At 39.3% G+C, this 25176-nt stretch overlaps 2 protein-coding genes and 1 long non-coding RNA gene across 4 annotated transcripts; 1 reads left to right on the top strand and 2 right to left on the bottom strand.

The window, feature by feature from the left end:
• Positions 1 to 226: 226 nt before the first annotated feature.
• On the bottom strand, positions 227 to 7714 carry LOC111450324. Of its 2 annotated transcripts, XM_023090394.1 has the most exons (11): positions 7189 to 7714; positions 6777 to 6868; positions 6438 to 6631; positions 5153 to 5192; positions 4177 to 4258; positions 4005 to 4082; positions 3798 to 3923; positions 3154 to 3275; positions 1236 to 1275; positions 598 to 672; positions 227 to 513 (listed from the first exon to the last, which is right to left on the bottom strand). In XM_023090394.1, exons 1-11 carry the CDS (start codon positions 7494 to 7496, stop codon positions 348 to 350), a joined length of 1323 nt encoding a protein of 440 aa, XP_022946162.1. In that variant the 5' UTR covers positions 7497 to 7714; the 3' UTR covers positions 227 to 347. The 2 variants fall into 2 exon arrangements, with proteins under 2 accessions (XP_022946162.1, XP_022946163.1); XM_023090395.1 differs by lacking the exon at positions 227 to 513 and having other exon boundaries at positions 615 to 702.
• Positions 5237 to 6345, top strand: LOC111450327. The gene is made up of 3 exons (XR_002711788.1): positions 5237 to 5454; positions 5586 to 6068; positions 6251 to 6345. It is a non-coding gene; the product is annotated as an uncharacterized LOC111450327 (long non-coding RNA).
• A 4055-nt stretch (positions 7715 to 11769) lies between the features above and the next one.
• Positions 11770 to 17204, bottom strand: LOC111450325 (WD repeat-containing protein DWA2-like). The gene is made up of 13 exons (XM_023090396.1): positions 17016 to 17204; positions 16822 to 16905; positions 16602 to 16734; positions 16095 to 16206; positions 15657 to 15756; positions 15068 to 15195; positions 14254 to 14326; positions 13278 to 13366; positions 13120 to 13165; positions 12793 to 12863; positions 12639 to 12712; positions 12499 to 12557; positions 11770 to 12159 (listed from the first exon to the last, which is right to left on the bottom strand). The coding sequence occupies exons 1-13, from the start codon at positions 17079 to 17081 to the stop codon at positions 12121 to 12123; spliced, it is 1074 nt and encodes a 357-aa protein (XP_022946164.1). The 5' UTR covers positions 17082 to 17204; the 3' UTR covers positions 11770 to 12120.
• Between the last annotated feature and the right edge of the window lie 7972 nt (positions 17205 to 25176).

Here is a 25176-nt window from a genome sequence, read left to right as displayed (position 1 = left end):
TATTCATTGGTTTGCAGAAAGGGATAAACTACAGGAGTTCGATCAACTTCATATTGATCTTGTCAAATCTTGGAGACATTGGCCACAAAATTCTCGATATTGAAAATGATTTAATGCGTTTCAATTAACCTGTAATAGTTGCATTGGGAGTTGTAGATCTAGTAATGAGAGTGAGCAATCCAATGATCCAATGACAAACGCTCTGAGCTAAATAGTTCAAGAACTCAACTCAGCTCAACTCAAGAAATTGATAACATTAAAGAATGAATAAACGTAGTTCTTCACGATGAAATCAGATTTAGAAACAAAAAATTCCTAAGCGACAAAACCAGATATGATGAGGCTCTTCATTGTGGAGGCAATTCTTGAGGTGGTTCTTCCTCGGTCGGAGCAGATGGAGTCGATCCGAAGTCGAGATTTGGGTAGACACCAGGTGGTCTCTCTCGAGCTTTTATCGACAGTAACTGACTGGAGTCACCAACTACATCCGCCCATCCATAGTGAGGTTCAGCCCTTCAAAGAAAGTGCAAGCTTATTAAAATGACATTGATCCTTAAAGCTTGTAGATAAGATGAACTTAGCCCTCAGACAACTTACTCATAATATGTTTCTTCATCCACAACAATGTCCCAACTTTCCCCTGTCGTGCTCTTCCCATATTTGTGCACTTTACTGTTTACAGAATGATGCGATTATTATTGGCTAGCAATTAAGAACGCAAAAGAGATTGTCCATATATAACGTGACTCAATGATGCATGATACAGTCAGCATGGTGATCAGATATGCTTTTCTAAGAAACGTGAAGGAGATTATCCATATATAAAGTGACTCAATGATGCGTGATACAGTCAAAATGGTGAACAGATATGCTTCTCTAAGAAACGTGAAGGAGATTATCCATATATAAAGTGACTCAATGATGCGTGATACAGTCAAAATGGTGAACAGATATGAGTCTCTAAGAAACGTGAAGGAGATTATCCATACATAAAGCGACTCAATGATGCGTGATACAGTCAAAACGGTGATCAGATATGAGTCTCTAAGAAACGCGAAGAAGATTATCCATATATAAAGCGACTCAATAATGCGTGATACAGTCGAAATGGTGATAAGATATGCTTCTCTACGAAACGTGAAGGAGATTATCCATATATAAAACGACACAATAATGCCTAATACAGTCGAAATGGTTATAATATATAGCCATAATGCCATCAGCTTGAAGCTTACCCATTTCCAAAGTGTTCTTCACCCCATGTTCTTGACCAACCTTGTACATGTGAAAGGAAGGCAGTTAGTTCCATTTCTCTCGTAACCAACAGAAAATGCAAACACAATGAACGATTTAGCATAAATATTTTCAGATGAAAGCTTTAGTCATGTAGTGACCAGGAAAAAAGACCAAGGTGGTTGGCTGCCCCACATGCTTAATTGAGTGAAAGAAGATAAAGATCACAATGATTTAAACAACAAGATGGCATTCTTAGGAGAAATTATGAACATTAACCACAAACATGACAGTTTGATTTCATGAGTATCTAACCATTGAAGGAATTCGTAACTACCGGTTGTCATAAAAGATGCTGTAACGGCCCAAGCTCACCGCTAGTAGATATTGTCCTCTTTGGGCTTTCCCTTTTGGGCTTCCCCTCAAGGTTTTTAAAACGTGTTTGCTAGGGAGAGGTTTCCACACCCTTATAAAGAATGTTTCATTCTCTTCCCCAATCGATGTGGGATCTCATAATCCAGCCTCCTTTGGGGCCCAACATCCTCGCTAGCACTCTTTCTCTTCCCTAATTGATGCGAGACCCCCCATTCCACCCCCTTTAGTGCCCAACGTCCTTGTTGGCACACCGCTTCATGTCCACCTCACCTCGGGGCTCAGCCTCCTTGCTGGCACATCGCCCGGTGTCTGGCTCTGATACCATTTTTAACGGTCGAAGCCCACCGCTAGCAAATATTGTCCTCTTTGGACTTTCTTTTTTGGGCTTCCCCTCAAGGTTTTAAAACGTGTCTACTAGGGAGAGGTTTTCACACCCTTATAAAGAATGCTTCGTTCTTCTCTCCAAGCGATGTGGGATCTCACAATCCACTCCTTCCCCTTCGGGACCTAACGTCCTCGCTAGCACTCATTCCCTTCTCTAATCGATGCGGGACCCCCAATCCACACCCTTTTGAGACCCAACGTCCTTGCTGGCACACCGCTTCATGTCCACCCCTTTTAGGGCTCAGCCTCCTCGCTGGCACATCTCTTGGTGTCTGGCTCTAATACCATTTGTAACGGTTCAAGCCCACCGCTAGCAAATATTGTCCTCTTTGGACTTTCCCTTCTAGGCTTCCTCTCAAGGTTTTAAAACGCGTCAGCGCGAGGGAGAGGTTTCCACAACCTTATAAAACAGAATGTTTCATTCTCCTCTCCAACCAACGTAGAATCTGATAGATGCACTTATTAATTAAAAGTGACACTTTCCACCACCGTTTTATAGTGAATTACCCAGCTAACAGACAAAGCTTTAATCTCGAGCACCTTTTTTAGATGTTTGAGAAAGTCACATCAGTCCCTAAACGAGCAAAATTTAGTTTTCTTCATCACATAAAGCTTACTCATATCATTGCCTTCGTTTAGTTTTTTATAAGCTCTAGATTTTGGAACTTGGGACCATAAAGCCAGACCGATACTTAGTGCGTAAGTTCGCTTGTCCGACACCATGAGTTTGCTAATCTTACCGACTACACAAACTCAGCCTTTGAAACCCAATCATGAACCTCTGATAAACCAAACTCAAAGTTGCATAAACTAAAGTTTTTGATGCTCAATCTTACCTAGAAACTAAACAACACAAGCTACATAAACTAAGCTTCTCTAACACATTTCAATAACAATTCGAATATAGGATCAAACTACTGAACTTTTAACTTTTTAATATGAATCCTAATATGAAGAAGAATTAAAAATGTTTTATAGTTTCGACAGAACGAGGGGTTCACGTTAAATGGCCGAAAAAAAAAAAACAATTTCAACCAACCCACAAACAAAAGGTTTCCATTATTTTCACTTGAACTAGATCAATTAACCAATTTTATCTCCCAAAATTCAATGGAAACACTTGATTTAGATGAATTGAAAATGATGCTACATTAGACTTACGTTCACTACTAGGAGATACGTGCCACGTCTCCCCTTGTCGGGAACCAATTCCAGAAAAGAACTTATCTTCCCACTTATCTCCCCATTTTGTACCTAGTTCAGTTTCAGCCCACTTATCCGTCCTGAGAGGTAAAAAAGCACAAAAAATAGAACTGTTAGCATCCTAGAGCTATTTGAAGAACCTTTAACATTCAAAATTTGAAGCAGAACAAAGAAAGTAGCTTAGGTTCTTCGTGTATAATAGCATAAGAATGAAGTTGATTCTAACATTTTTAGTTATAATCAATATCTGAAAACTTTTCAAGTGACACAAAATTAACACCAAATAAGACCACTTGTGCATCCACCAAAGTGTTCTGATTAAGGAAAAGAAATATGTCTAATTGATATAAACAAAGCCCAAGCCCACCGCTAGCAAATATTGTCTGTTTTGGCTCGTTACGTATCGTCATCAACCTCACGGTTTTTAAAACGTGTCTACTAGGAAGAGGTTTCCACACCCTTATAAGGAATGCTTTGTTCTCCTCTCCAACCGAGGTGGGGTCTCACACATAATCAATGGGATAACGTATTGTGTAATTGTATAATCCATAAATGATGCATGGAATATGTTGAAAACAATGTGAACAATGATTAGAGAAAACCATTTAAGAACGGATCCCCTTCCGTCGTAATGCTCTCCCCACTTCTCCCACCATGACTGTTCGTTCAATCTACCGTATTTATGTGCTCCTTTCTCAGTCCATCCTTTGGCGTCGTATTTTTCCCACCTGTATCACTTAAACTAATTACGACTTCGCGAACTACAAACCGAGTTACCATAACTTCAATTGCATTGAATATGATCTCACCATTTCTCATGCCATCCAGCATTTTCAGTGCCAGATTTTGCTTGTTTCTGTGCACTCCTCTCAATCCTTGCAAGATTACTGCACCATCGGAATTGCAGAGTATTTATTTAACTTGGTAAGAAGTGATCTCCTCAACATTATTGAGCAAGTGTACTATAATAGTAAAAGAAACCTCCATTCATCTTGATGAAGAACTTCTTGCCATGTTTCCCACCATGAATCACCTTCGACATTTCTACCCGATTTTTCCACTCCTGTTAGAGAATGTAAATTTCAGTCAGGACAAGCAAGATTGAATTCAGTGAGTAAGAGCAAGATAGAAGAAGCTAAAAGAACAGACGACGAATGATAATGATCGGTATCTAGCAAATTTCTCATCACACAGTTAAAAAGCAAGGGCAAAAGCATTTTGCGTTTCCAGAATAAATACTAAACACATAGATGATGAATAATTATCAAATTTCACATGTTTAAATTTAAAGCTACATTAACCATCAGTTCTTGACAGTCGAGTAAATATCTATATTGATCTTATTGCTTGGACATTACATGATCTAGCTGTTTAGAGAGAGCGGAAGTATGAGATCCCACATTGGTTGAAAAGGGGAACGAAGCATTCCTTATAAGGGTGTGGAAACCTCTCCTTAGTAGGCGTGTTTTAAAATCTTGAGGGGGAACCCCAAAAGGGAAAGTCCAAAGAGAGCAATATCTGCTAGCGGTGGGCCTGGACTGTTACAAATGGTATCAGAGTCAGACACCGAGCGGTGTGCCAACAGGAACGTTGGGCCCCCAAGGGGGGTGGATTGTGAGATCCCACATTAGTTGGAGAGAGAAACGAAGCATTCCTTATAAGGGTGTGGAAACCCCTCCCTAGGAAACGCATTTTAAAACCTTGAGGAGAAACCCGAAAAGAAAAGCCCAAAGAGGACATTCTTTTCTGCTCTCTCCAGAGAGATAGATTCTGTAAGCGTCCAAGCAATAAGATCACTATAGAGAAAGATTCTCTACAGGATCAATTCACTCTAGGATAAGGTAAGTTACAGTCTCTTCTGCTCTCTCCAAAGAGCTAGATCCCGTAAATGTACAAGCAATAAGAGAATGTGGGCATAACCAATGACAGATTAGAAAAAAAAAAACATGTAAAGTACCTAGCTCTTTGTATCCAGTCCAGTCACTTTTCTCCCACCACTGTCAATGAGATCAATAAATCCATTAAATGCAGTCACCTGGGATAATACTCTTTGGAGTTATAAAAACAATGTCAAAGTGGCAGCAGATTAACAACATTTTACGATGCTTGGTTTTTAGCATGATTTCCACATTACATAAAGTTCATTCAGAAGTTAACTACTAACCACTAACCAGAAAATGGAGGAATTTTCATAACTGGGTTGGGTCGTAACTGTTATTTTATTTTAAAGAAACATACAATTCAAATATTACCTAGAGAGTTATTGTGATGTCCCACATTGGTTGGGGAAGAGAACAAACCACCATTTATAAGGACGTGGAAACCTTCCCCTAGAAAGGGAAAACCCAAAGAGGACAATATCTGCTAGCGGTGGATCTGGGTCATTACAGTTATACTCATGACCAATGTCCCAAGTTCCGAACCAACGCCCTCCAAATTAGTATGCCATTTAGGTACACTACAAGGCATCGGATAGGATAGAATAATAAAAGGATATAAAGAGTTTACATCGTAGTAGTCTAGATTTTCACCATAGGGCTTATATACGGATCATGACCCCCATAATAGCCGCGCCTAAGAAAAGTGTCGGGATATTGATATGAAAGGCCTTATCATCTTAATCTTTCTTACGAAATTGATCCAGAGTCAATTTAACTGTTGATCACCAAAATTTTCTTGAGTGGGGAAACTACATCTCTATGAGAAATAGTTTTTCATCAATATGGACTAAGAAGATACCAAAAAAAGACTAATCTTAAACTCCATCACGATAATGAAGATGAGAATTAAGACAAATATTCATGTCCCAAAATGAAAATCCAATTCAACCTATAGACATGAGACTGGAAAACAACTAATCCAAGTGAGAATAGGTGTTAGACGAACACGACTCTCCACAATGGTATGATATTGTCCACTCTGAGCATAAGCTCTCGTGGCTTTGCTTTGGGCTTCCCCAAAAGGCCTCATTCCAATGGAGAGAGTATTCTTTGTTTATAAACCCATGATCATTCCCTAAATTAGCCGACGTGGGACTTTCATCATCCAACAATAGGAACTCTAACTTGCTTACACAAACATATTTGCACACGAGTGACAATCATTTGCTATGTAGATTGGCCAAGACCACAACCATGGATTATCACAGAGTTTTCCTAGTAAGAGAGTTACAGAATGCTTAAGTTTGCTTAACTCCAGATCGACAACAAAGTCGATAGCACGCAGAAATACTAAATTAATACCGTTTCTTTCCATTCCGAGTAGCCATCATGCGATTGACCGCCCATCCTAGTCCATCTACATCTGTATCCATTATCACCGAGATCCTCCCCGCTTTCCCGATACCAAGTACTGCCATCTTCATTCGTGCCTGATTCGCTAACATTTTCGTTCACCAAATTGATCCCCCAGTCCTTCTCATTTGCAATACCAGTGTCTGCAGCAGATCAGTTGTGTCTAATACTCAGTAAAGATCATTAATCAAACATAAAGCAAAACAGCAATTTCATCTGATGCTGCACAATGATTCTTTTACACTACCTGGGCTAGCTAAGAAATTCCCATAAAGCAATTTAGATTACCTCTTTTTGGCGGAGTATCACGTGATTGTGGACCAGAGCCCCTTGGAGTGCAGCGAGGATAAAATTTTTCTGGCTTGGAAATAAACCGAGATCTGTATAAACAAGAAGATCAAGCAACCCCATGAGGGAATACACATTCCAAAGCCATACATAACTTGCTTAAATCTTGGTCATTAACTTAAACTATTATCCCCATGATTCCAAATCATAAAGAGTGAGCGTCCTTCATCGTTATGCCTAGGTAGAAGAGGTACGAATTAGTCACTCCTTTCACAATTTTCGAACTATTAGATTAACTGTTTGAACCTAATGAATCAAATTGCATCGCACAAAAAAGGGTAAAAGAGAGCAACACAAGAACAAGACAACGGATTATAAAAGTTGGGATTTCCAGTACAAAGCTTCAACTTACTGAGGGGAAGCAAAGGGCATTGCGGGAGTGGCTTGGATACGGAGTCTACGAGGGGATTTTTTGGGATTGAAACGCCAATCTTCTTGCTTCTCAACGTTCTTCCCAGACCCAGCAGTTCTGCGTATTGGAACCAAAGAATCAGAGCAGCAGCAAGTAATAGGACAAAACCCAACTCGATTACTCTCAAACAAAATCCTCCTCCATCTCCGCCGCCGCAGGTCTGGTCCGCCAAGGGTAGGCGAACGAAAAAGCTCGACCCGCCGGTCGAAATCGACGTGGGTCGAAAATCCTCTGCAACAGGCGGCCATTGCTTACAAAAATTCCATGGGCAAGCGCTCAAGCCGCAACAGTGGGAGAGGAAATGTGGGAATGCGAAGGAATACGTGGAAATTCAAGAGAAGAGAGAAGTTGGGAAGAATGTGATGCGGAGAGGCATTTGAAAAATGGGAGAGGCGGAGAGAGAGGAGGAGAGAAATTGAGGGGGCGGAGTTATCAGATCGGAGGTGGTTCGGCGAAGGGAGAGGAAATTCGGAGATTTAATCAAACACGTGAGCAGGGGAAAAGGGTCCCACAAAGGGTGATTATGCATCCGGAATTTCCAACTCGACAGTCCACGTGGCACAAACTGAGCCGTCACTTCTGTTACTGCTGACTAAGCTTCTACTCACAAACGGGAAATTTAGATCCAATTACCTAAATAGCATATGGTTGTTATTTTATTAAATTAATAATTTTAAACGTTTATATATACGTTTAAAATATTCATTGTATTTATAAGACTCGATAATCTGACTAACTCGAACTATCCAACCTAAACCATTAAAAATCGAAAATTTTGGTTCGGTTTGAGTTGGATAGTTCGAGTTGGTCGAATTATCGGCATGCACGTTGACATTTTTATGGTCGGGTCAACCTTACCGACCTAAAAATAGTATGACAACCCAAGAATATTTACCGTATTATTTTTGTAAATATTTGATATTTGAATTTTATGAGATTTTAGTTATTAATTTAAGATAACTAATATTTTTTAATTAAAAAAACAACGGGACAACTCAACCAAACTTAAAAATAGAAGGTTTAATTGAATTGGGTTGGTTCGGTTTGAGTTGGATAGTTCGAGTTGGTCGAATCATCGGCTTGCAGGTTGACATTTTTATAGTCGGGTCAACCTTACTGACCTGAAAATAGTATGACAACTCATTCCTACCTTACTGTTTAATAAACTGATAATATTTAATGCATTGTTTTTGTAAATATTTAATTAAAAAAACAACAGGACAACTCAACCAAACTTAGAAATAGAGGATTTGATTGAATAGTGTCGTGGATTTTATTTTGATTGTTCAAATCACCGACCAGTTATTTAAAATTTTGAGTTGGTTCCAAAGATTTTTTCAACCCAACTAATGGGTACATGTTCGCCGCTAAGTCAGGGTCTTATACTTTAAATTTAATTCATTTCGATTCATGTACTTTAAAATGTTCATTTTCACGGACCGCTTTGGTCCTTTTTTTATTAAAATTTTAACATTACACTCCACTCACTATTTAGCCATAAATGGTCGTGTATTAAACGTAAATGGTCCTTTCTAATGTATATAATTTTGCAAATATGGACCAGTAGAGTAATAATCAACGTCGTTAAACTATACTTTTAACAAATAGAGTCGAGATGTTAACCCTACAACCACATGATGGTTTGCTTAAAAAATACTTGAGATATATTTAAGAAATTCATATTTTATCTACCCATATATGTTAATTTAATTTTAAATTCGTTAAATTACGAGCTTAGTGTCTACTCTTTCAAGTTCGTGTCTATTTAGTTCCTAAACTATGAGATCCCACGTCCGTGAAGACGGGAACTAAGCATTTCTTATAAACATGTGGAAACCTCTCCCTAGTGAACACGTTTTAAGACATGAGGAAAGCTCGAAAAGGAAAACTCAAATATGACAATATCTGCTAATGGTGGGTTTGGGCCATTACATATGGTATCAGACTCATACACTGGACGGACGGTGTGTGCAAGGATGCTAGACCCTCAAGGAGATGGATTACTGAACTTCTGTTTTAAAATTCTCCGAATATTTTAATACGTCCTTACACTTCTATTTTATTAGTATTATTATTATTATTATTCAATAGATATTTGAAATTTCAATTTTATATCAAATAAATTCTTAAACTATTTAACGTTTTTTTAAATTCACCAACTTATTAGATACTAAATTAAAAATTTAGAGTCCCAATACACACGTAAACTAATAATTAAAGGACTAAACTAATAATTTATTCTTTTAAATTTCATATTTTGGGACTATTAACTTTAAATGAGCTTTGTTATTGTTTCATCTATTTTTGTTCATGTTTTTCTTTAATTATATAACTTTTAATTTGATTTGTTGGTGTTTTATTATTGGCTCAATTTTCATCTCTTTTTATTTCTTTTTAAAATTATAATATAGTTTCAATGTTTAGGGACTTATTCGACGTAATAAATAAAAGTTTTAATGATCTATTCTTTTCAAAGTTCGAGGACCAAGTTAACATTAACTCAAAGTTTTGGACTAAACTTTATTCACAAATCACACCAGTTTCTATAATGTTTGACGTTATAATTTTTTATTTTTAAAAATAATTTATATTCCTAGACTCTGAAGAGTGTATCAATTTAAACCCTAAATTTCGTGAATGAATGAATTTGAACTATGGGTAGGAATTAATATTTTATTTTGAATTTAGTGCAAATTGGAAGTTGAGCAATATGCAAATATTGGCATAATTGATTGATTACTTAGTATTAAAATATTATAATTAATTGAATCCATTTTAGTATACTAATTAGTTTGATTTAACTATTATTGATTAATAACAACCCATTATTTCATATTAATATCAATCACTACTTACCAATAATTGTCCTTTTTCAAATTAAATTATCACCTACATTGTTCAAATTAAAATAAATGAACTAAATAAATAAGCTTTAAACCAAAGTTTAAAAAGAAGTATTCTTTCTACGAAAATAATAAAAAATATATATATATATATTTTAAAAATGTATTTTAACTAAATCAATTTTAAAAAATAGGCGACTTTAACACTAATACCATATTTAAAAAATACTTACGAATTTTTAAAAGTAACAAAAATTTTTTGAACGCTCAAGAATATTTTTTTTGGAAGTCAGTATTCTTTAAATATTTTTTAAAGTTTAAATGTATTTTGAACAAATTATTAACGGTTTCTATTTAAAACTGTAATCCTTAATCGACCCACCAAAATAAACATTTTTAAAGACAGCAAAATCTCAGGATTTTCTTTGCTGGCGATGACGTGGAACATGGCTGCATAATGGGAGAACAAATAATAATAATAATAATAATAAAAGGAACAAAAAAAAAACAATAATCATAAGTGGATGGGAATGGGAATCTTGTTGGAAAGCAAAAGCTTCCAACTCATCAAGTTTCGTCAAATCTTATCCACCTTTTTAGCCTTTACCTTCTTTGCACTAGGTTTCGACACGTGTCAACCTCAATCTAGGGTGACATGGCAAGATTCTGATTGACAAAGGCACCTCAATGTCTGTGGATAAAATGGAAAATTACATCCAACGTGGCAAAAGTACACGTGGTTAGCGAAAGTTCCACTCACATTTTCAATTCAAACAAATACCATAGAACAAGTAAGTGGAGAGGGGAAACTTGGTGTACAGACCTGTGCTATTGAACGAGGAAACCAGAGGTTTCACCGCCGGTCATGTCATGGACTTTCTTCTTCTCTCTCATCCAAGTATATTGGATAACCATCAAAACTCCAATCAATCATATTCATCCACACCTGCGTCCGAGAAGTTTCTACACCCTTATAGAGAATGTTTCGTTCTTCTCCCTCAATGGATCTCATAATCTACTCCCTTCAGAGCCCAACATCCTCACTGACACGCCGCCTCATGTCCACCCCCTTCGAGACTCAACCTCCTCACTAACCCATCGCCCGGTGTCTGACTCTGATACCATTTATAATGGTACAAGCTCACAACGGATCTCACAATCCACTCCCTCCAGGACCCAACATCTTCACTGGCATACCGCCTCATGTCCACCCCCTTTGAGGCTCAGCCTCCTCGCTAACCCATCGCCCGGTGTTTGACTCTAATACCATTTATAATAGTACAAACTCACAATGAATCTCACAATCCACTCCCTTCAGAGCCCAACATCCTCGCTGGCATACCACCTCATGTCCACCCCCTTCGAGGCTCAGCCTCTTCGCTAACCCATCGCCCGGTGTCTAACTCTGATACCATTTATAATGGTACAAGCTCGCCGCTAGCAGATATTGTCCTCTCTAGACTTTCCCTTCCAAACTTTCCCTCAAGATTTTTAAAATGCGTTTGCAGGGAAATGTTTCCACACTCTTATAAAAGAGTATCTCTGTTCCCTCTCTAACCAATCCTTTCTTTCAAGGCAATAATTTTCACAGTGAGTGGCGATCAGAAGGTTGGCTATTGTTCTTGTTTCCCAGCTGTGCCCAACTTCCAAGTACCAAATAACATAGGCATCCAAAGCAAGAGGAAATCAAAGTATATATAACATTATTTTTCTTTTCTGGTTGAAAGTTTAAGCTATATGAACTAGTTGTAGAGCAAGTTCAACACAACAAAACAACGAATCATATTGCTCATAACAGCTATGCTCATCTTCAGTACAATAAAATTACTCCCTGAGTAGTGTGTATATTTTCTCTGTTCCTAGACAAGTCCTCGAGCATCGAGCAATCTCAATCTCATCGATAGCGTTGTAAAGACGAGTGGGGTTTTGTTTGAACTAAATTCAGGAACAACTACTCTTGCTGATGAAACAGAGACAAACTGAGGAAGCAATGAATATTGAGAAACAAAAACTAAAATGATCAACTCCATTATCTCGAGAGAAAAGGCTTCACTGATTCTACAACGACCTGTTTCACAAGAAAAAGAAATAACTGAACTGTCATTCTGTAGGATTGTAAAATGGTTTGGTTTACAGACACGGATATCGGCCATAAATGTTGCGGGAAGAGCAAATGAGTAAATGAGCTTCCGTAAACGATCAACCGACTTTGCGTAACAACTTAATCGAGATTTATTTAAAATATAAAACCTCAATTTAAGCAAGCAGAAAAATAGTAAAACGAAATTAGATGACATGATAATCCATGCAGCATATAGCCATGATCTATTGACAGTAAAAAGAAACTGAAATGCAATGTCAAAGCACATGTTCGGCGACTCTTCGAGAAAAGGTTGATGCTACTTACCCTCCCATCATAGGACAGTGATGCAAAGATCCAAGGCTCACGAGAGCTCCAAGCAAGGCCTTTTAATTTGAAATTAAAATCACCCAATCAGTTTTACCCACTGGATAAATATATTGAAATAATAAGGCTACAGCTGTTACCATAAACACTGTCTTCGTAGTCACTGTAAGAATGCAGTAATGGATCAGCTGGACATCGTGGTGAATCAATCGTCCTGCTCATAAGTTAATATGAAGCATTAGGATAAACTTTAAAGAGAAACAGAAAAAGAAACATCCTAAACAAAAAGATGACCTTTCAGATTTTAGTTCGCCATCAGTCATGGATGCCAACCATAAGTTGACAGCCGAATCAGTACCGGCACTCTGCAATCGCCGACATTGTGTCATTGACTCAAAGATACGTCGAAAAAATGAACGAGCTTGTACTAAAAAATGATTTCACTAGCTAATCAACTAAAAAACTGGCCCTGGACTTCACAAAGGAAACTGACACCTTCAAATTGGAAACAAGTATGGAAGAGAAGTATAAAATGCAATCTAACGAACATGGACTGAACAGTAAAATGGATCAGAAAAAATAACTATATCAAGAAATGGAGAGGAGAAAAGGAGAGCGAACCAAGATTAGCCCTTCAAATTCAGGATTACAACGAACAGCACATGTCCTGTTGAATTATTAAATACAAAGGATCAAAGTTAAAACATTTAACTTGACCCCAGAACAGAATTTACTGTTCAATAACATTCTAGGAAAACATGGACTATTTAAAAAGATACCAGTGGGTATGCCCAGGAAGTTGTTGGATCGGGACTTTTGGCTTTCTAAGGTCCCAGATAGATATTCCAGTTTCATCCTCAGCAGTTACCTGATACAAGGGAGTTTTATTAATGCAAACATGGAAAACAAATACAAGAAATGCTGTGCAAACACTAAATTGAGACATAGAAGAACGAAACAGTCTGTCATTCTTATGAACTTGTAAAAGGACTCCTCCTTTTAAGCTCATGTACAGCTCAAATAGTATATAGTAAAGGTCCAGAAAAGTGATGGATAATGACTAAACTCATAGAATGCAAGTGAAACATGACATGATAAGTTACATAGGTTAAGACAAGCAAAGGATGTTCAGGAAAGAAGCAAATGTTAGAAAACATCCAGATAGTTGTGATTATATAACACTAACGTGACAGGCATTCAGTGCGGATAGGACAAGTAAAGATGTTTTACTGATAGAAATTGTTACGACTTACAGATTAACCGTTCAATAGGTCTGTACGCTGTTCCCACAAGAAAAAAAAGGTCTATACTCTATCTGGACTACTCTCACAATTTTAGGTTTCAAGAAGAGAGAGAGACAGAGAGCGAGAGAGAATTCTCACAATTTTCGCACTCTCCTGGGTCTCACAAATGTCAGATACTGACTTCTAACTAAGCCAATTAACATTGGCAACTCTAACTTGCTAAATTGACCCCAACAATAACAGTGAAATTCAGCAAGTCACCACCCAGAGTTTTCTTTACTTTCTAGCATATGAAAGCACACCTTAGGCTTAGTGAGTCCATCGCAATACTTGATAACAACATTCTAGTTACGGCTCTGTTTGCTAGTGACATGAGGTTAATGATTCTAGTATAATTTTTTTTACAAGAGCCTTTTCAATTTGCATTCACTAATACATAGAAGAGATTTCAAATTTGTTGCTCTTGGAAAAAGCCGAAATAAATATTAATCTTTTAAAAACGAAGCCTTACAAGCAAATGTTTCTTTTTGGGGTTGTAATCCACGTTGCGAACATACGCAGAGCATGCAATCGAGTCTGACTTCCTGCAATTAACTTCTCATAAGCCAATTCAAACTATACCAATCTATTTTTTAAAAAACCAAGCTTTGATTAAGATAAAATGACACCAAAAAAAAAATACAAAGGCATACAATACAAGTCCACCAACAAAAGACCCCCTTCCCCCCACAACTAATTACAGAAACGGAGCCCAATCCAAAAAAATAAAGCCAAGTTGATAATTACGAAAACCCTATTAACGGATGACCACACAGATGTATTTAAATTGCCTCCCAAAGCTCCTCATTAGAGGCTCTCTATTACGCACCAAAACCCTACTGAATGCATCCTCTTATTTGAAAAATGATAAAGATGTGGAAACAAAGCAACAAGGGTCTCTCATCCACCCAAGAATCTTCCAAAAAATAGGTAATCGAATTATCCCCAATAAAACACTTGACAAATTGAGAAAACAAAGGAAAACCTCTCCACACCCTCCTCACATTCCCACAAAAAATGCTCATTAACCTTTCAACGTTCTTACTTACCAAGACAGGCATCCTAAAAATGGGCAGATAGTATATGGGGATTAAATCAAGGTACAAAACTTATCAATAAACAAATACACAGTACATGCATCAAGATAAGCACAAATATAAAAATATCCCCCCTAATATTCGGGTACACAAGAAGCTCATGTACCAAGATAAGCACAAATAGATTGAAAACACATACAGAGTACATGCATCCTCCGTAAAAAACATAAAGCATAAACGATAACATACTTCATTGTCCTTAAATCCCAAAATTGAACGGATGATTCACTAGTTGCTGCAATGGCATTTGAATCATGTGGATCCCACGTTCCTCCAGACAAATAATGAAGCAGCCCAGCTGACTCCTTCGATTGTACCTAGATTGTAGTAAGCCCCAAATAAAATCATCACATGGACTTGAAATAAATTGCTACTATCTAGTTGATATGACAAATGAAGTACACTTATTACAACCTTTATTATATTAACTTTCATAAGACAAACTCTTCCAGTGGCATGAGAGAAACCAAAGGATACTTAAAGAGAAGCTCTTAGTCAATTTCATGGAGTTCTTTAACCAGTCTTCTTTATACAATTATAATTCCTTTATGATATACCCCAATTACAAAAAATAAAAAACAAAAATCTGCAAATCTTTTGGTGTTTGAAGATTGATTCCTTAACTTACGTTTTCTTGATTAATGAATTCTCTCTTATCTAAGAAACTTACAGTTCTGAACCTTAACCTACCCGTGCATATACTACAACGGGGTACAAAAGGGAAAACTGCTCATCATAGGATCCAATCACACACCACACAATTTCTATTTAAGTCTACCTGAGCAATCTTTCTTGAACAATCCAAGCTCCATAGTAAAATATTTTCCTCGTCAATGCTGATCAGCTTATCATGTCTTCCAGATGGCCACCAAAGAACGCTGTCCAGCCATCTTTGTTAGGAATCAGAACCCAAATTTGGGAGGGCATGAATTGAATTACCATAGGAAACAAGTTCATATGGGTCTAGCAATAGCAAATAAGTGAAAAGAAGAGAAAAAGTTTTCAGTAAAATTCAGAGAAACGCTTGAAGGTTAAAATATCAAAGAGAATTACATTTCAATGAGCATAAATCTTACTTGAATTAATTATTAGAAGTAGAAAAAAAACATTGATTTGGTATATCTTCTGCATTTACAAAATATGAAATTCTGATAGGCCAAATGCAGTTGGACACAATTGCAACCAAGAAAAAGAATTGCGTCCGACTATCACTCACCAATTGATCTTACTAGCATGCTCATCAAGGGATGTAACCCGTTCCAACTGAGGAGAATTCAATTCACCATATAACTCAGGGATTTGCCATATGGCTGCCCCAAAGTTTTCACCTTAAGAAAATGGAAGAGAATCAATTCAAAGAAAAGTGGAAGCAAGAATTTGGAAGAATACGTTACAAAAGAATGAATCCCCGCACAACTGTGGTTGAGATGCGATGTATAAGGAGAATGAAAACATGTGAATAGCAGACATGACGGAAAAACGAGAACAGGACGTTATCTATCTGAAAGTTATTCGACAATCCCCACGTTCTGTAAACAGAGAAGTTCTATGCTAAATGCTTAAACTCCCTCGCCTAATTCCATCAGTTACTTCCCAGTTCAACTAAAAGTGGGGATGCATAGTCAACATGGCAACTTATGAGACACGGTATAGAAAACAACACATGGGAGCAGACAAGACAGGAAGTTGAGATCGAGCAAGCATGGAAAACCAATTAATTTACCAGTGGAGAAGACGGTAGAGAAAATGCGCTGATCGAAGGGGCAAGACGCCAGGTCCCAGATCTCATTGGGGTGAGAAAACAAACCTTCGCATATAAGCTCGGATCCACTCGATGAAATCCGAATCAAATGCACCTAATAGACTTGAATTGCTTCAGATCCATGTCAAAAACAAATAACAACAATCATTCGACAAAATAAATCAGAGAAATTGAGCGTAACCTCATTTTCGTCTTTGAGACTGAGAGTGCCTGTGATGAAACTGGTATGATCAGTATCTGCTATGACATCGGCGATGCACCGAGCCTGGAGTAGAGCAGCATTTCGAGAATGGGAACTAGGGTTTAAGCTTAAGGAGATCTATATGATTTCAATAACATGAAAAATTTTGACATCAGAAATTGAACAACATTGACCTGGTATTTCAGCCCGTAGCCGATGCCGGATGAACCACCTTGCATGGCGGAAGCGACAGACACCATAATCAACCACTCAACGATGATCAAATGCTAATGCACTCATGAAATTGTAGGCAGTAGCCGCGTCCTAATGGTTCATGTCCGGTCTTGTCGATTTTTCTTCTCTTTCTGTTTCGGTTCAAGGTTCGAAGATGTGAAAGGAAAAATCTTTTTCTTCTCCCACTTATTTTTTATTTTTTATTTTTTATTTCTTATTTCTTATTTCTTATTTCAATAAAATTCTTCATATATAGTAGGGGTGGAGATGGTCGGGGTTGGGTCGAGTCGTATTGGGAGATTTTTTTTTTTTTACACAACCCAAAAGTTCAGATTGGTTGAATTGGTAATCCAACTCAACCGGAAACTTTTCACAACCCAACCCAATCTAACCTTCTATTTTCGGGTTGGGTTCGGATTAGGATTTTCTTAAGTTTTATTTATTCACAGTTTATAATTATGGGTTGAATTGGTAACCAATCCAACCTCAAACTTTTTCCCAACCCAACCCTCTAGTTTGGGTTGGTTCGGGTTGAATGTACACCCGTAACACACACATATATATTTATTTATTTAAATATTCATTTCAAATAAATTTTTAACCAATCATTACTATTTTGTAATACAATATAATATTAAACATAAAAATTCAAATTTTAATAATAATTAGTAAATAAATAAACTGTTATATTAATGCACAAATCTAACTTATTATATATATAAATTTACATATAGATATATTTATATATAAAAGTGAAGCAGGATGGAGATTAGTGTCACAATCGCATTTTTAATGGCAGCGGACTTGCGATTGTGCGGTACTCACTTTCCAACGACAAGTGAGCTAAGCTAATTCGTTTTTGCGTCGCCTACAGCCAAGCGACGTATGCTCGAGCCTCTGGCCTCGATTTTAAGAGAAGGTTTTAGAAAGCGAGGGCAGAGAAAGATTTTCGAAAGAGATATTTTTGAAAGAGACGTTATATAAGCAATCAAGAGAGAAATAACAACGGCTTACAGTATATAACCTTGGGTAAGGAGAAGTTGACAACTAGTCTTATCCCCCTATAGGCATTTCATGTCTGACAGGCCTAGACATGATATTTCTAAAACGTCATACTTCCTAGAAATATAAAAGTAAAACACTAGAATATGAAAAGACATAAAGGGTTGGGCTTGTCATGGGCATGCGGCCATGGGCAACACGCCTTGGACGAGCATGACCGTGACATCCTCTCCCACCTAATTGGTTGATGTCCCTATCAACCGACTACTTTCGAACCTGGCGATGTGGGTGGCGGGGGAGTCCAGATCTTCGGCTCGTTCCCAGCTGATTTCCTCCGTAGGGAGATTCTTCCATTTGACAAGGAATTCACGAATCGTCCGTACGGGTCTTCCTATCTTCCTAACCCTGTCGGCTAGGATCTCCTCTATTTCTTTGTTGTCTCTTTGTTTCAGATCGATGCTCGGTCTTGTGATTACATTTTGCTGGTCGTTGTCCGGGTCAGGGTGATAAGGCTTCAAGTTGCTCACATGAATTACTGGGTGGATTTTCATCCATGTGGGTAGTGCAACTCTGTAAGAGGTAGCCCCGATCTTTTTGAGGACTTCAACCGGGCCTTCATATTTTCGAACTAGTTGCTGGTCCTTTCGGCTGCGAAATCTGATCGGTTCTGGTCTCAACTTGATGAGGACTTGATCTTCTGCTCGGAATTGAAGGGGGCGACGCTTCTTGTCCGCCCACTTCTTCATATGCTTGGAAGCTTTCTCTAAATATGCCCGGGCTATATCTGTTGTTTGCTTCCATTCACTTGTGAAGTTTTGAGCTTGAGGGTTTTTCCCTACATAAGGATGATCAATAATATGTGGTAAGGCCAGTTGTCGTCCACTTACAATTTCGAAGGGGCTCTTCCCCGTAGACGAGCTCGTTTGACAATTGAAACAGAATTGGGCCACATCTAGTAGTTATATCTAGTTCTTCTAGCGAGCATCGACGAAGTGACGTAAGTATTCTTCAAGCAAGCAGTTGAACCGTTCCGTCTATCCATCGGTTTGGGGATGGTAGCTCGAAGAGATGTTTAAAGTCGTTCCCAAGAAGGCGAATAGTTTGATCCAAAATGTGCCAATGAACCTACCATCCCTATCACTGATGATGCTCGACGAAATGCCCCATAACTTGACAACGTGTTTGAAAAATAGTTGGGCTGTTAGTTCAGCCGAGCATAATTTGGGAGTGGGAACAAACGTCGCATATTTCGAGAATCGATCTACGATAACCAAGATGGCGTCATATTCTCCGACTTTTGGGAGGTGTGTTATGAAGTCCAGAGACACACTTTCCCAAGGTCTTGTTGGCACAGGTAGAGGTTCCAAGAGTCCCGAGACTTTGGCTTTCTCGACTTTGTCCTGTTGGCAGATGAGGCACGTCTTGGTGTACTCCATGATATCGTCCTGCATATTCGGCCAGAAGTACCCATTTTTTATTAGGGCATACGTTCTTTGCCACCCAGGGTGTCCTGCCCATAAGGTATCATGACATTCCTGAATGAGCTTCTTCCTCAGTTCTCCCGTTCTTGGGACGTATAACCTGTTTCCTTTAGTCATTAGAAGGTCTCCCTCGACCCAAAACTGTCGTGTCTTCCCAGCTTTAGCTAGTTTGACGACGGATTTGGCCGATGGGTCTTTGTGTAAATGTTCTTTGATGATGTCGCGCATCGATCCATCGATCTTACTTGAATGAATATGGGCTAACATGCACAGGGCCGCATGTTCGCCCTTCCGACTCAGTGCATCGGCTGCTTGATTACTCTTCCCTACCTTGTGTTCGAAACTCTTGCCACCAGGCTTGTTTTGCCGTCAATTTTGGTTGATCGAAGAAGTGACAGATGGCGCTGTTATCCGTCTTTACTATGAACTGTGATCCCAAGAGATACTATCTCCAGACTCGTAGGCAATGAACTACAACCATCATTTCTTTTTCAGAGACAGTGTATCTCCGTTCAGCATCATTGAGCTTTCGACTTTCATAAGCGATGGGGTGCCCTTCTTGAATAAGGACACCGCTTAGGGCAAAGTCGGAAGCATCTATTTCTATTTCAAATGGCTTTGTAACATCTACTAACCCGAGGACAGGACTCCTCGTCATGGTTGCCTTCAGATCTTTAAAGGCCATTTGACATTTATTTGACCACGACCAAGGGTGGTCTTTCTTCAGGAGCTTCGTTAAGGGGGCGGCTCGTCGTGAAAACCCTTCGACGAACCACCTATAGTAGTTTGCTAATCCTAAGAAGGATCGCACATCGGATACGGAAGTAGGGACTTTCCACTCTTGGATAGCTTTTATCTTATCGCTATCCATCCCGATCTGTCCACAACTGATGACATGTCCGAGGAAGTTGATGCATGTATGTGCGAAGGCACATTTTTCTTTCTTGACGTACAACTGATTCTGCCGCAGCTTGTCAAATACCTTGTGTTCCTCTAGGGTTGTACTGTATACAACTATGTCATCGAGATATACTATGACGAACTGATCCAAGTATTCGTAGAAAACCTGGTTCATTAGCGTGCAAAACGTAGCTGGGGCGTTTGTCAAGCCAAAGGGCATCACCAGAAACTCGAAGGCCCCATATCTTGTCATGCACGTCGTCTTGGACTCGTCCCCCTCGGCGATACGTACTTGGTAGTACCCTGATCGTAAGTCCAACTTCGTGAAGTATTTGGCCCCGTGGTTGGTCGAACAAGTCGAATATTATCGGTAGTGGGTACTTGTTGCGTACCGTCACCTTGTTTAAGGCTCTATAATCTATGCACAAACGCAACGTCCCATCCTTCTTTTTCTGAAATAGTACGGGGGCTCCGTAAGGTGCTTTTGCCGGGCGGATGAATCCTGTCGTCAACAACTCATCTAGTTGTTTCCTCAATTCGGCTAGCTCAAGGGGAGTCATCCGGTATGCGTTCTTCGCTGGGGGTTTAACCCCGGGAAGGAGTTCAATTTCGTGATCAATGCCTCGACGGGATGGTAATGTTTGTGGTAGGCTCTTTGGCATTATGTCAGCGTAACTGTTTAGTACCTCCTTGATTTCGTCTGGGATAGTTTCCTCAGTAGTCACTTCTTCCATCAGTGGTATACCATAAATGTAGGTTCCTCTCGTGCGAGTCCTCTTTTCAATTGTATGGCCGATATCATTCTAAGATTACCTGGCTGCTTGATGCTTGCAGGTATTACTGTGGGATTGCAGTCAGTGATCACCAAGCATTTCGCCAGTGGCATTGGGATAACTATGTGTTTTAGGAGGAACTCCATCCCAAGTACCACGTCAAAGTCGTCCATGCAAACTACGACAAGGTCCAACTCTCCTGTCCAAGTCCCTAATTTGAAGGGGACTCTTTTGGAAACTCCCACAATAGGCAAGACCTCGGAGTTGATAGCTGTCATTTTTCCAGGGTCCTTTCCTATGGTGAGTCCCAATCTTCGGGCTTCTTGATCGGCGATGAAGTTATGAGTCGCTCCTGAGTCTATCAAAGTGCTCTTGCTCAGTCGAGAGTTTATTGTCGCATCTACAAACATGAGCCCTTTCTCTATTATCTCCTTCGGTTCGACCTTCCGTTGAAGGGCTGACAGGAATTTGAGCGCGCCCATTCGGGGGTTGTCTTGATCTTCCTTCTTGTCTAGCATAGTCTCGACTCTTGTGTCGTTGCTCTCTTAGATGGACACTTGGAGTGCAGTGAGAGAGGCTCGATGAGGACAGTAGGACACTTTGTGGGGGCCTTTACACAATATGCATTGTAAAGGTGTTGTCGAGTGGTTTCTTTGAGGGTAAGGTCCTCGAGATGTCCCCACTTGGTTGTTCTGAGGAGGTCTATCTGTCCACCCGCTTGGTCTGTCGTTACCTCCGTTTGGCCTGTTGGGGCTTCCATTTCGGTGACCTGGCGGCTTATATGTTTTGCCCCCAGTGTTTGGGGCCTGTGTTGTTTTTCTTTGGTAACTCGCCTCGTTCCCATAGTCTAGGAGTCTCTTGGTGCTGACAATTGCGGTAGCTAGGTCTTGGACCTTTTTCTCGTGTATTTTTGTTTTGGCCCACGGTTGTAACCTATTTATAAAGAAGAACACCTTGTCCTTCTCTGATGTGTCCCTAATATCTAGCATCAGGGTCGAAAATTGTCTGACATAGTCCCTTATGCTTCCAGTTTGCTTTAGGGCTATTAGTTTTTCCATTGCTAGATGGTCTACGTTTTCGGGGAGGAATTGGTCCCTCAACTCTCTCTTGAGGCCTTCTCACAAGTCTATGGTGTACAATCCATTCTCGATGTCTTGTACCTTCAAACGCCACCAAAGTTTGGCGTCGTCTATGAGATACATCGAGGCTACTGTCACCTTCATGTCGTCGGTACAAGCCAGTGTGGCTTTGAAGTACTGTTCGACATCAAAGATGAAGTTCTCCAACTCTTTGGCATCCCAGTTCCCTTTGAAAAGTCTAGGTTCGGGAAACTTCAGTTTATTGGATCCTGTACTAGTTTGCCCAGCCGAGACGTTCTCGACGGCTTTCATGGTCACCTCGATTCGGATGCTCATGGCGGACATCTTTTCTTGCATGTCATCGATTGTTGTTCTGAATTTGTCAGCTAATCCATTGAACAAACTCATCATTGTATTTTGTAGCACATTGAACTCTTCGCCACGTCCCTCCTTGTGTGCGACAGAGCTATCGCGGCTACGAGACGGTCTTGGGCTGCTCGTAGGAGCAACCTTTTCTTCGCGTGAGGTCACTCGAAACATTAGTTCTGCGATTGGCAATCCATCTAGGCGGTTACCCATTGCGTCGATTTCTACGACTTTTCCACTCAATTCTTTCACCCGTGCTTCTAGGAAGCGAATGGTGTCAGGGACTTCTTTGAGGAACAACATTTCCTCCTCTATTAAAGTAAGCCGGTCGGCTTGTGCTTTGGGTGTCGACTTTGTTGTCGACATGTTCTCGGTCTTTGCTATTTCACGGAGCTTACAAGGCTCTGATACCACTTGTCACAATCACACTTTTAATGGCAACGGACTTGCGATTGTGCGGCACTCACTTTCCAACGACAAGTGAGCTAAGCCAATTCGTTCTTGCGTTGCCTACGGCCAAGCGACGTATGGCTCGAGCCTCTAGCCTCAGTTTTAAGAGAAGGTTTTAGAAAGCGAGGGCAGAGAGAAATTTTCGAAAGAGAGATTTTTGAAAGAGACGTTATATAAGCAAGCAAGAGAGAAATAACAACGGCTTACAGTATATAACCTTGGATAGGGAGAAGTTGACAACTAGTCGTATCTCCCTATATTACATTCTGAGGCATTTCATGTTTGACAGGCCTAGACATGATATTTCTGAAACGTCATACTTCCTAGAAATATAAAAGTAAAACACTAGAATATGAAAAGACATAAAGGGTTGGGCTTGTCATGGGCATGCAGCCATGGGCAACATGCCTTGGACAAGCATGATCGTGACAACTAGCACTCCTTCATCATACCATAACATCCTACTATACATATAAATAGAGGGTAGTTGAAACAGTGGTGCAATTTAGGTAAGTTGGTTGGTGCTTAGAGACCGGTAAAGCTAGATTAGAAGGGTTGTTATTGGGCGTTTTGGAAGAAAGAAAACGAGGGAATGATAGAAGTATTAAAACGCTTACATTCGAGAGCTCGAATTAAAATACGAAGGGGGTTGAGAGTTGTTGTGGAAGATGGTCGAACGATTTATGTGCATAAGGGTAACATTTATGAGGTTGAGTTGTTGATTTGGGAAGGACCAAGACGGGAGTAGGAATTATAAGAGTTGAAATTTGTTCCACTAGATTCGTAGAGTTGAAGGAACCATGAAGAGATATCAATAAGGAAAATCGAGCCTGGGACACAAAGAGACCAGAAACGTCCCTTGTTTCAAAGAGAGGAGGACAAGTTATTCACATTTCATTTGATGGTCAGAAGCAAATTGAAAGCTAAACCGTGGTAATTCTAAGGATTCCCAAGGGAAAAATAGAGATGTCTCTTACGTTACCCGTAATATGTGAAAGCATCGACGTAATTTCATAGAGTCATTCGGTTTGAATGCTACACGAAGAACATAAGCCAGATGAAGGAATGGGAAGACCTAGGATGTAGAAGATCATAACATGAGTGCTATATATCCACTCCTGTGGTATTTCATTGGACGATATATATAAGACCCATATGTATAGATATCATCATCTAAATCCATAAAGTCGTACGCTTTGGAAGAAGCTTGTACAGTTTGGGAAGGGGTTTTGATTGATAAAAAAGAAGAATCTTCTTCAACCGATATGCCCTTAGGCACGACCATACATAACATAAAAATCACACTTAGGAAGGTGGGACAATTAGCTAGAGCAGAAGGTGCAGTAACGAAACTGATGGCAAGAGAGGGGAAATCGGCTACATTACCTTATGGGGAGATCCATTTGATATCCAGAAATTGCTCAGCAACAGTCGGACAAGTGGAGAATACTCGGTAAACCAGAAAAGTTTGGGTAGAGCCAGATCTAAAGGTTGGCTAGGTAAGCGTCCTATAGTAAGAGGAGTAGTAACGAACCCTGCAGGAATTCTGCGGGGATTGTGAGGCTAAAGATGCATGAGGTGCATGGACCTCACTCGTGCATGTAATTGTGAGTGGCCAAGGTTCTTGGTGCGTGGATGGTGTGTGTTGGCTCGTGGAAGCTCATGTCAAGTCCCAATTTGTCTCGTTCGATTGCTTTTGAATTAACGTAAGTCGTAAAGAATAAATTAAGTAAATTAATTATTTATTAAAATTATTTTTGTTTTGACATGGAATGTAATTTTAATGTGGAGAAGTTGGAGATAAGTGACGCGGTTTTTGGTTTGGTTCGTACATATCTGTCATGTTGTGTTGCTATTCAGTTCACGCGTCCTCATAATGATTTGCGCCCTTTGTTTGCCTCTGCACTCTTACCTTAAACTATCAATTTAATACTCAAGTTTTTGGTTGGTTGTAGGGCCTTCATTTCATATTATTATCATTATCATATCCATTTTTTTTGTTTGGATTTGTTTGAATCTTTAAATTTATTGTTGGTTGTGTTTTGTGGATAGTTTTTTTTTTTTTTTTTT

This window comes from Cucurbita moschata, unplaced genomic scaffold (assembly GCF_002738365.1).
Source record: "Cucurbita moschata cultivar Rifu unplaced genomic scaffold, Cmos_1.0 Cmo_Scf00012, whole genome shotgun sequence".
In the NCBI taxonomy this organism is placed as follows: Eukaryota; Viridiplantae; Streptophyta; class Magnoliopsida; order Cucurbitales; family Cucurbitaceae; genus Cucurbita; species Cucurbita moschata.
This window is presented reverse-complemented; position numbering and strand designations above follow the sequence as displayed.

Coding starts and splice junctions, on each gene's coding strand:
- LOC111450324 (XM_023090394.1), bottom strand. CDS start 7,496: ATGGCCGCCTGTTGCAGAGGATTTTCGACCCACGTCGATTTCGACCGG. Junction 6,869..7,188: donor ATGCCCTTTGCTTCCCCTCA/GTAAGTTGAAGC, acceptor TTGTTTATACAG/ATCTCGGTTTATTTCCAAGC. Junction 673..1,235: donor GAAGAACACTTTGGAAATGG/GTAAGCTTCAAG, acceptor TTCTGTAAACAG/TAAAGTGCACAAATATGGGA.
- LOC111450325 (XM_023090396.1), bottom strand. CDS start 17,081: ATGGTGTCTGTCGCTTCCGCCATGCAAGGTGGTTCATCCGGCATCGGC. Junction 15,196..15,656: donor GTTCAAGAAAGATTGCTCAG/GTAGACTTAAAT, acceptor ACTACAATCTAG/GTACAATCGAAGGAGTCAGC. Junction 14,327..15,067: donor TGGGATTTAAGGACAATGAA/GTATGTTATCGT, acceptor AGTTAATTGCAG/GAAGTCAGACTCGATTGCAT.